Source organism: Haliotis asinina, chromosome 5 (genome assembly GCF_037392515.1).
Source record: "Haliotis asinina isolate JCU_RB_2024 chromosome 5, JCU_Hal_asi_v2, whole genome shotgun sequence".
Classification (NCBI taxonomy): domain Eukaryota; kingdom Metazoa; phylum Mollusca; class Gastropoda; order Lepetellida; family Haliotidae; genus Haliotis; species Haliotis asinina.
In genome coordinates, this window is record NC_090284.1 from 49,655,432 (window position 1) to 49,668,065 (window position 12,634).

The 12,634-nt window shown below is 39.9% G+C and overlaps 1 protein-coding gene across 1 annotated transcript in view; it reads left to right on the plus strand.

Moving 5' to 3' along the window:
* The window catches only part of LOC137283900 (uncharacterized), a 45,252-nt gene extending 38,772 nt beyond the window's left edge, over nucleotides 1-6,480 (plus strand). The window contains exons 19-20 of the mRNA XM_067815576.1: nucleotides 4,636-4,701; nucleotides 6,304-6,480. Coding sequence (XP_067671677.1) covers nucleotides 4,636-4,701; nucleotides 6,304-6,480 — 243 coding nt within the window. The remainder of the gene's footprint in view (nucleotides 1-4,635; nucleotides 4,702-6,303) is intronic.
* Nucleotides 6,481-12,634: the final 6,154 nt, after the last annotated feature.

The following is a 12,634-nucleotide window of genomic DNA, read 5'->3' on the forward strand; positions in this document are numbered from 1 at the left end:
TGACACGTACATACACATCGCCATTTGCACAGGCAATTTTGAACCGTATTTGTATGCACTCAGCTGTCCAGCTGCCTGGTCACGTCCTAGGATGGTGTAATTGTCGCTGGAGTGAGTTAAGTTTTATGCTGCTTTTTGTACTATTTCAGCAGAAACGGATTCACACATTTACCCATGTGGGACATCAAACCAGACTCATCAGTGTGACGAGAGAACGTTTTAACTACAAGGGTACCTCGTGGTCTCCTTTTTTCATTGGAAGTTGATCATCGCCGTTATGTATCCATACAAATTTGTAGAGGTTATTGATTCTATGAAGAAAGTCCGTGCTGGGGTACATATAAATATTAAACCGGCCATTTAAAAAAATCCTACGACAGCTGTAACTATATTTTAATATAGAAAAATACAAAACAAAAAAAATCGTTTTTGTCATATTCGACCGCCCCTAAAGCCAAGAGCAGGTAGCTCTAGCCGCCAACCCTGCACCTTACATTTCATGCAGAAAGTAATCAGACAGAATGTGGTGAGGCTGGTAGGTGTACTCCAGGTGGACTTTCCTTAAAGAACCAGTAACCTCTACAAGTTTGTATTACTCTTTTTCATAATAAGTCCACGTCGGGGTAAATGTAAACATAGGACAGACGCCTGGAGATAATTGTGTTATTCTGTATGACAAAACAAGACAGTTTTCAAAAACTACAACCGAGTGGAGATAGAAAAACACACTTACACAGCCACAGGGTAGGGCAGGGACTGCCCAGCCTAGACTGGCTACAAAGGCATATCAAAACATTCCCACTCTCTAACCCGAAGTGAGAGATTCTGCCAAAGCCTGTTAAAAAGCGCTGCAAAGGAGGGTGTTGTCCCGAGAGTACACAAGCTGCAGGTATGTGAAAGGCAGAAGTAGGGTCTTTTAGAAGAAGCAGCGACACCGGCTGCATAACAGGCCCATCTATCCTCATACAGGATGTGTGCCGTATCCCTCAACAAAAGCCAGAATTGTGTCTGGAACTAATGCAAGAATTCAGCTCAGCTGCAGGCGATTCCTAACAGCGGCCAAGCCACCCTTTGAATCCCTGGATTAGGGTAGCGTCCTCCGTTCTCGGATAGTAGGTCAGGTCATAAGGGTAATATTACAGAAGGCTAACCAAAGAGTTACAAGGAGCAGAAGTAATCGGGTTGGTTGGGTGGCAAGCTCCAAGAGAAACCTGAGAATCAGGGGTATATTGTTGGGACGGCCCACGGAACCCTGTCCATGCCACCAGAACCCGATCCACCTGAAATGATCCGTATAACCGGGAGATAATATCGAATATCCCCCGATCCAACATCCACTCGTGAGGTACTAGTATATCCAAATGAAATCACAAACTGCCATGTCTCCTGGAGAGACAGAGACGCCGTACCGCTCTGCTTCAGGATAGGTTATTGCCGTCTGGCTGTCCATCTTTGGGCGACCCACCCGACTCCGAACCAGGTCCATGAAGCGTTCAAACACGCAACGAATGTTTTCAATTCTAACACATTGATGTGCAGGGTCTAATACAGCATAGGTCAAGAACTTCATGTCTTGGAGCTTCGCGTGTTCGGGAATGTTCCTACCAGACATATTTACTTTCACTTCCGGACATTCCTGCAGCTGCACCCTACTAGTTTGATACATCAGACGAAAAAAAGCTATGTTCCCGACTACACATATATATCATGTATAGCGTGTAACGGGTTATATTTGGCATGAGGTTTTCTCTGTAAAGTACAGATTTTGATACATCTGGGATTCGAATCCACACTCTCAGTTAGGTAACTAATAGTCAACACATGCAAACCAAGTCTAAATGAAGATATTATAGAACATTTATTTCCTTACTAACAAAGTTTGAATTCTGCAATCTTGCGTAAACCTTTTAATGATGTTTCAAATTGCTGTGTGTAATGTTCGTAGAAATGTAGACACTAACGGCTGGACCTGTTTGAATATTGCAGGACATGAAAGTAAGTTGACTATTATGATGTTCATCCCTTTTGTTATAGAGCCTTCTTAACTGTTTGTTGTTATGATTCCATATATTTCATGGAACATCAAAGGTAGACGTGCCAGTGTAGTTGGATGCTTGAGTTATATGGACAGAGTGAGTGATTGATTTTACTTTTAGTCAGCAGTATTCTAACTATATGACGGCATTGTAAATAATCGAGTCCAGACCAGATAATCCAATGGTCAACAACATAAGCATCGATCTGCGCAAATGGGAACCGATGGCATGAGTCAACCAAACTAGCGAGCTGGAGGACTCAGTCCCAGTTAGTCGATCGCTCGTGCGACAAACATGGGTTATTGAAGATCGGGTATAACCCAGACCTTCATGAGTTCATGTAGACTGGTGTCAGATCATCTACATAACTGTTTCGCAAGTTAACCTCTTGGGCAAATTCCGATGGTTTAACCCTTTCGACCGGGCATTTTGATCCGTATGCGAAGAGATCAGCAGCAAGGGAATTTAACCGATTTTCATGAAGACTGGCACATATTACCGGAGTAGGGAAACCACTAGACTCCCTCAGAGGAACTTCATCAAATATTCAACTGCTGTCCATATTCAGCTGCCAACTCAACCTTTCTTGGTGCTGTAACCATGTGGAATTTTTGTCCTACGAGCGTGTCCAAGTCGTTCTCCGTCATGACTCTGCTCTAACAAAACGTTGATCCCAGAACGAATAACAACCAATTTCATTAATATGTGTATTGATTAGACGCGCATGTCATTTATATAATGGATTCAAACAGTGCATTTTCAACATGTTACATTTCACATGAATAGCTTTATACAAACGCTTGATATTTGGTTGGTATCGACAACTGATGCCCGAACAGGAACAGTAAAACTGAAAAAGCCAAATACGTTCCTGAATTATTGGAATCTGTAATGTTATCAAATAATTGATTTATCTTTGAGATTTCCTAACCACAATGACAGGAATTTGAATACCTGACAGGATGACTTTTGTGCATTCAGATTTGTTCCCACCAGTTTACTTTAAAGAAAACATTGTTGATCCGATTAGATTGTTGTTCATATTCAGAAAAAAAACAATCTTCTCAGGAGCAACATGGCTTTTTTCATATGTCAAACGTGTAACATTAAAAGTAAAATGTTTGCACGATACTTTGGTCGTTGCATAAAATTGGAAAATTAAACGACGCTCTTTCATTTAGAGAATGATATCAGTTTTTGAGAGTGGCCATTTTTGAAAATAAATGGTACTACAATAGATCACGGACTTTATTATCTAGTTGGATTAAGAAATATATAATATAAATACGGTAGGGTATTGATGTTAAATAACATTTGCTTCATTTGTATTCTGAAGCCCCTTCTGTATTCCCATGTCACCTTTGCAATGTTAGAAACATCTTTACCAAATGATTTTTATGAAAGGTTGTTACCATGTAATAAGGATGGAAATATCAAGCAGAGACGTAACTGTACATGCACGCTTGCGTCACACAAATACGATCAAGTGCACTCAACTTTATTGTAATTCTTAATGGCTGAAGATTTTCATATATGCTTGGTAACACATGTACTTGTAGATGTATATCTCATTAGTGAACTTCATACTTGTGAAGGGGTTATAACTTATATATACTGGGGATCCCTGACACTAGTATCAGGCATGAGTAGAGAAAATAATTCATACAAAGTGGAGATCTATGACACTAATATCAGGTATGTTCAGGGAATACAGTTTACATATACCCGGGATCTCTGACAAGTATACTCAGGGAATATAGTTTGTATACACTTGGGATCTCTGACACTCGTATCAGGCATATGCAGGGAATATAATTTATATATAGTGGGGATCTCTGACACTGGTGTCAGGAATATTCAGGGAATGTATATTTTTATACACTGAAGAACTCTGACACTAGTATCAGGCATATTGAATAAATATAATTTTTATATACTGGGTATCAACGGAACTGGAATCAGGTATATTCAAGGAATACAGTTTACATATACTGGAGATCACTGACAATAGTATGAGACATATTCACGGAATACCGTTTACATACAGTGAGAATCTCTGACACATATATCAGGCATATTGAGGGGAAAAAGATACATAGTGGAGACCTCTGACATACAGTTTACATATACTGAGGATCTGTGACACAAGTATCAGGTCTTTTCAGTGACGACAGATGTCATATACTGGGGAACTTTGACACTTCTACCAGGTATATTCAGGGACAACAGTTTATGTAAACTGGAAATCTCTGAAACTAAGATATATTAAGAGAAAATAGATTCAACAGGCTGGGGAACTATAAATATCGTATCATCATTTCATTCATTCAGGCAATATAGTTTGGATAAGCCAAGATCAAAGATACCCAATTTTGTATTGTTAGAATAAGGTATGTTTGTTCTCAAAAGTTGTTGATTATATTATGTTGACAAAAATATAAGTGAAGTAGAGGCATTCTTTTGGGTGCTGTGTGGGCACCAGTACAGTTAATGTTTTAATTAACGATTACTAAGTACAAATATGTGAAACTGAAAATCAGCAGAGCGTATAGTTTTTTAGAACCGTTAAAAATAAGTAGCATTTCTTTTTCTTTTTCAGTTCCTCGAAATGAGATTTGACAAGCAGGTCCGGACAACTGTGTTGGTTCCTTTCCTCATCGCTATGGTAATTAATGTAACATTTACAACATGAATTGTATCGGATATTATTTTCACTTTTTTAATTCCGTATGCAAGGAAAATATGGTGTAGAGTTAATAATCCAATTTACTCCCATTCAAAGATATACTTTACAATATCTAAGAAATTAAGATAAGGAAATAACGGAGAAATAAACATTTCAGTTAGCAAGTCACTGATCTTTGCCTCTCAGTCAAACATATGTCGGTTGCTCTTTGCTACAAAAACACGGCGTAAAAATAAACTCAGTCAGTCACGCACACTCACTTACTATATCACATCATTCTGATGGTATCCCTATCGATATTTAATCCAGCTGGTTGGGGCATGGGGAACGAATCTACTTGTTAAACCTGATTCTAGCATTAAACAGAAATTAACACCGATACATTGTCTTTCTACTTCGACACATCAATTCTACTCATCGGTCGTTCTGTATCTGCCTTCCACAGCTGTCAGTGCAGGTAAGGATCAATAAACAAATGTTTACGACCTCTAACATACAAATATCAGTGGTTATCGGGATTTTTGACAGACTGAATCATTTTTACACACAACGAGATAATTTAGTTTTCATTTTTTTCATCTTAAAGTAGCATTGTCTAGCGTTGGCAAGTCTGACATTGCATCGCTACAATGTCTCTTTTAAGATTCAAATGATTCATGTCCAATGGGGTTTTGGTATTGTATCCATACTTAATATGATAATATGATAATTGCGACATTGCCACTATTGAATCTTAAGTTAAATATAATTCCGTACAAACCGAAAGTGTGTGGACTAAGCAATTTCCATACACATTTCCCTTATATCTCTTCAATGTGTTTCCAGTGACGGGGTTCAACCTCTGGGGAATCGTCATAGTTCTCGGATCAGTCAGCACATTATACACGGTGATGGTGGGAAGAAGTTTGTATACATTTAAATTGCCGGAAAGAATTTACATTGAACCTAAATGTAAATAGAGAATCTGCTTGAATATGAACAATTCAGCCATAATATACGTATATGTTTTAATAATATGGCATATATACAATTACTTCATATTGAAACTAAATGTCAATAGAAAAGGAACTGATTCAGAAATGACAACTATTGAAATTTTCCCATGAATATGATGTGTGAGTGTTTAAATAAGATGACATATATGAACATGCCTTTCTGAGCTGGAGTAGTATATCCAGGGAATAGGTGACGGATTTCACTGTCCGATGTAGTTGTATCTTACTGAATGTATCAACTGTTTTAAAACACAAATTCAGTTTGCATGACGCTTGTAAGAATTCTGAGAAAGGCAAAAATAAGCATTACTTCACCTTGCATCAAAAATGCATGGATTTGAAGAAAGAAAGATAGCCTCCCATTATGCGTTGCGTGACCCACTGAGGGTTTTCTGTGAAAGAATAAGACTATGGTACTTAATGCATGTCAGTTGTGGGGATTCCGAAAACTTGGGTCTAGAATCCTGTGTTTGCAATCTTCTCGGCTTCTTATGTTGCTGTTACTGCGGTAATATAGATTACATGTACACTGTCTATAAGTGATCACACTTTGCTTTGTGTACATCTCTTCTGTGACTCCCTCTAGGGTGGTATGAAGGCTGTGCTCTGGACGGACACTCTCCAAGGCAGCATCATGATCATAGGCTGCATTGCCCTCGTTATCAAAGGCTCTGCAGCTGTTGGTGGATTCAGTGTCGCCTGGGCAATCGCCGAGAATAGATCCCGGATCAAGTTCGATGAGTATGGTGGAGTTGAATACTAATCAGATGCAATCATTAAAACTATTCACACCACGCACCTCTTTCCTTTTCTTATTAATATCATTTGTAGTTAATATACATTCAGTTTGTTTATTTATTCTACCCCGGAAGTATTACTCAGTGTCAGTTCATATTTGATCGCATATACTAACGCTTCAATCTGATTCAGGTTACCTGAAAATAACCGTAGAATATACTATTGTCGCACACTTGTTTGAATACCATAATTGACTGTTATACATGCATTTCTTTGAGATTAACGTCACTTGGTTTAATCAACAGCCTTTCACACACAAAAATAAAAGTTCTGAAGGAGATGAAACATGGACTTCCTGTTCAGAATATATTGAATCTGAGTGTGGTTGAACTGCGGCTTAGGTAACTTAACTTAAGAGTGACTAAAGTCTGGATAAGCACAGGCAGCCACGCACGAGCAGACGCATTTTGAACGCAACGTTCGGTGTGGGCATATCTCTTTGGATTTGGGACTTTTTGGATGGATACTTATGGAGTCCAGCAAGCGGAGATGCAGAGGGCACTGTCTTGTTCAACTCTCAGAACAGCCCAGATATAAGTTCAGCAGATGGCATTTGAGGCTATATCAGTTAGGTTGGGATAAACGGTAGTTCATCAATTTGCTTTGTTTGTGTTGAACATGGTACTCTTGGGGTAAAAGCTGCGAGGATATGAGTATGACCTGGTTAGATTTACAGTTTCACGCCCCGATACATTGGTTCAGTCATTTCTTACTGCATCGGCGTTATGACGACGTGGGAGCAATGTCTTTACCAATGGCACAGTTGCTAGGTTATCGCACTGTCCTAGGATATGGATCATTGATGCATAGTGTGGATCTTGGTAAGAAACATTTCTTGGCTCACTTGTTCGCTACGGTTATTCCCTGTATATTACAGTTCTCATCCACTATACACATGTTGACTCCACGAATAGAAATCATGCGACAATAATCCATAATTTTAGACCAATTTATATATATATATATATATATATGTGTGTGTGTGTGTGTGTGTGTGTGTGTGTGTGTGTGTGTGTGTATAAAGTGATGAGAATACCAAGCGTACAGTTGTAGATATATAACAATATGATCTGTGTTGTGGTATTATTTCGGAAACTACTTCTTATATATAATTATATATGTTACACTTTTATTTGAAAATCAAATTATGTCCTAAATATAAGAACTATAACCTGCTATGCCTGTAACTCTCAGCGCATATTTGCCTCTCTGAATAAGTTTTTGGGGAATTTGCCTTAAGCCACAAATACCTTGCCTTCATTTCATTTCCTGTTTATTGTCATATCGTTGTATCTCAGATTTCCAAGTAAATTACGCTGACACCAGTTGAATCGAACTCATGTGCGCAGTTCTGGGTCATTTTCAGAGCTCTTGGAATCAATGCAGTAGGCTTCGTGTTAGTTTATATCCTCCTGGTGATGTTTGGCTTTCTACAGCGGCTGTCACCCCGTCAGCTTCAACATCATCGACAAAGACGATCAGGTACGTCAGACCACCACTCTTTACATCTCTAGAGGGAGAAATGTTACAATCCTTCACCAGTTCCTGGATCAATCCACATGGAGCGCCATCCCTAGAGTTCCCGTCCTTGCTTTTCATAAACATTTTTACCGATCAGTCATGAGTCGACTAATGGGAAAGGATAACACTGCCTAAAAAATTAAATCTTTAACGGGCACATTTTTTTTTCAAAAGGGACGAGGGCGGAACACATTTTCATTTTTTATTCTCTCAGAAACACAATATGGAAAGCTTAGCGCGCGTTAATGAGTTGTAGATTCGGTCATACTCGTTCTTAAAGACATTTATTCTTTACAGTGGACAAAAGGATAATCGGGAAGCGGCAAAGTCAAAATTATTTTTTCAATGGAAATACATTGTTACAAATAAAAGTGAGTTACCGATGCCCGTGAAACATTCACTTTTTTTATTTAGCCTAACGGAGGTAACTCATCCTGCCTACCAATTAAAGTCATTGCAAATTTTAGTGGACAAAATACTTGGAGGGTTTTCTTAAGCGAGTCAGTCAGCTTCACGAGAACTCGACTAAAATGGGACAGGCTGCCGTGTTGATATTGCCAAGCTAACATTAACATTGATTTGTAACTAGTGTTTAGGTTTATAGAAATGATTCAGGGAAGGGTCGCATATGGAACCATTAGTACTGTGAGATGCGTGTCTGGCATGTCTTAAACTGGACCCTGGGATAACATGTAGTTGTGTGCTTCAGTCCTGTCCTAATATATGAATGCTTAATCCATCATTGAACTTATGATGCTGACACTGGTTAATATTTGATTGAACAGAATTTTGTCATTGGTAAAGATGTATATTTAGACAAGTATCTGGAATGAAATGGTCTGTCTGCAGATGCTTCCTCTGATGGCGAAAGACATCTTGGGAGAACTGCCAGGGCTGCCTGGACTGTTCAAATCTGTGTGGAAGCCTCAGGTACATACTGTGTGATTGTCTGTAGTATAGGTTTTGTGCATGTCTCCGATATATACTGTGTGGAAGTCTCAGGTGCGTATTCGACGTGTGTCTGTTGTACAGACTGTGGGTCTCTCGTCTCTATAGCGTATAGCGTCTCTCGTACCTGCCATGTGGGAGCCTCAGGTACAGACTGTTTAATGTCTTTGATGCAGGCTGTGTGAGGAATATCTGACACATACCGTGTGAGAGACTCAGCTACAGACTGTTTAGTGTCTTTGATGCAGGCTGTGTGAGGAATATCTGACACATACCGTGTGAGAGACTTAGCTACAGACTGTTTAGTGTCTTTGATGCAGGCTGTGTGAGGAATATCTGACACATACCGTGTGAGAGACTCAGCTACAGACTGTTTAGTGTCTTTGATGCAGGCTGTGTGAGGAATATCTGACACATACCGTGTGAGAGACTCAGCTACAGACTGTTTAGTGTCTTTGATGCAGGCTGTGTGAGGAATATCTGACACATACCGTGTGAGAGACTCAGCTACAGACTGTTTAGTGTCTTTGATGCAGGCTGTGTGAGGAATATCTGACACATACCGTGTGAGAGACTTAGCTACAGACTGTTTAGTGTCTTTGATGCAGGCTGTGTGAGGAATATCTGACACATACCGTGTGAGAGACTCAGCTACAGACTGTTTAGTGTCTTTGATGCAGGCTGTGTGAGGAATATCTGACACATACCGTGTGAGAGACTCAGCTACAGACTGTTTAGTGTCTTTGATGCAGGCTGTGTAAAGCATATTTGACACATACCGTGACTCAGGAACAGACTGTTTAGTGTCTTTGATGCAGGCTATGTGAGACATATCTGACACATACCGTGACTCAGGAACATACTGTTTAGTGTCTTTGATGCAGGCTGTGTGAGGAATATCTGACACATACCGTGTGAGAGACTCAGGTAGAGACTGTTTAGTGTCTTTGATGCAGGCTGTGTGAGGCATAACTGACACATACCCTGACTCAGGTTACATTAGGTGTGAGTCTCTCTGGTAGAGACTGTGTGAGAATCAATATCGATAGTGCAATGTCATTTATTTTGACAGGTGCAAGTTACATTGCCGTTTTATCGTTTCATCACAGCTTTGTTTGGTATGTTTTTGATCTGCTCATTTGTAATAAGCTGCCAAACTACATGTAGGTGACCTCTAATGAGTGAGTGAGTGACTTTGGTTTTACGCCGCTTTTAGCAATATTCCAGTGATATCACGGCGATGGACAACAGAAAATGGGCCTCACACATTGTGCCCATGTGGGGAATCGAACCCGGGTCTTCGGCGTGACGAGCGAACGCTTTAACCACTAGACTACCCCACCGCCCCTGACCTCTAATGAAGGAGTGTGAATCAGTAATACTATTTTAAACTAATGTTCACTCAGACAGGCAAAATGATGTGATAGAAATAACAGGTTCAAGACTGAGCCATGACAAACTGACTTTCTGTTCTTCAGCACGATGTCAAGTGTCTTGAACTCCTTCGGAATGGTGATCCCTGATGATGTTATCAAACCATTCTGTTTGAAGCACCTGTCAGCAAAAGGAGAAACGAGACTTGCTAAGACTACAGGTATTGTATATGATGGGATGTTTCAACTATTCAAGATTTATTAAAATCTTTAGAGTTCAGCCATCCGGCTCAAAACCTGAAAAGTCACCTACAGTCATGTTGGACATCACCTATTGAAACCCATACAGGAACTGGTAAACATCCACAATAATCACATAAAAGTTTAATACCTCACAGCGCCGTACAAAACCTGAGATAAAGTACTACAGGTATTACACGTATTAAATGTAATCTCCGATTTGCTATACGAAAATTACAGACACAAATATTTAGATTATGGATCTACTCTATGCTTGCCGCTATCTGTACGTCGTATTTCATCTCTCGGCTTGGTGCTATATTTCAGGTAAGCCTTCTACAGTGTGCCATACACATTATATGGTTAGTCTAGAAGGTAATACATTGAACCAAAAGGTCTCCTAGATCAGCCGCATTACATACACTTTTGGGTCGATACATAAATTTCTCAACGTTTGCTTCTCTACTGTTTCAGTTTGTCCAAAGAAATCTCCAAATTTATTGTCTATATTTTGAAATAGGTAAAACCATTCTTGATACCAGATACCAGCGTCGATTGGCAATCTTCGTCACAGGATGGTTTTCTTTTGGACGTTTCGTTCATTCAACACCGTCCAATGCAGTTACCTTCTTGACACATGGCTGCAATTGGAACGTTACCTTTATCCCTCATAACGCCACCATGACGTCAGATGGTTCAACGAACGCGTCAAGCCTGCCGTCAGAGCAAGTTTCCCAAAAACATATTCATCAACTAACGCCTCTGTTGGGAAGGTGATTGTGTAAAACATGCGAATGCAATGAACACTAAGATCACATCAATCACGTGAGAGACGTATCTTAATTGTATCTGCCAATCTATGTGCCAAGTTTGGTGAAGAAATATTGAAAGGTTTTACACTTCTGTTCCCGAAATGAAAACTACCATCATTTCAGAGCACACCCACCAAATTCAGCCAAAGTTGAACTTGTTGCCATGGAAGCGCAAAAAATATTTTATTCAGTATTCCAAAACTACCAAAGGGCACTACAAGATCTCTCTTTGTGCCAAGTTTGGTGAAGAAACATAGAACGGTTTTAGAGTTCTGCTGCGGGAATGGATACTACCACCAGTTTCAGTCTAAGTTCAAATTGTTGCCATAGAAACGTTAACAATATTTTATCCAGAAATCCATCACTACCAAAAGGCAACTGTACGTCACAAGGTCTATTGGTTTAGAAATAGTGAACGGTTTTCCGGAAAAGTTCACAACTACCAAAATCAGTCTAAGTTGCCATGGAAACGATAGTAGTATTTTATTCATATTCCAAAACTACCAAAAGGCACTTGTACACCACCAGATCTATCTGTGTGCTAGGTTTGGTGAAGAAATACTCAACGGTTTGAAAGTTATGCTCCGGAAAAGACATACGTGCACGGACGGAGTCCATTTGATAACACCCAGCCTCAACGTTCAGTTGAGTTCAGAACCGAGAATCGCTTCGATGACATTTCCGGGACAAGCGATGTGCATCACTCTGTGTTCATATTAAAGTCGCTCCGCTTTGAACAATCCATGCAGAAGTACTTTCGAATTCCGCATGTATCATTCACGCACAAATAACACGTTCCTCCACCGGTCCAGTGAAACCGGAGACTTTGGATCCTCGTCTGATCAGTCCATTGTTTGACAAGCTCTTCCCTTTTCTGCCGGAACGTGTTCTCAGACCCCTCCAATTTGGCATCATCCATAAAGGGGTGAGCATAGCTATAAAGAACAATAAATGAAAGTATGAATACTTCACCAATATAATCTCTCTAACAAAATATATTTTTAACTTATCCTATCTCACGATTTGCACTTGTCTCTCTTGCTTCGACGCTGAGTGGAACGAATTAGAACTTTCCTGTAGGCCTCTCTTGTCCATATGCCCGTGTTACCCAGGCTGCTCTCCTTACAGGACGGGTACCTTAGCCCATGCAGAGCATGCAGCATGCGCCCCTATCTACCTACGTGACTACCTCAGAGAGATCATTCTTTTTCTCTGGACGTATCAT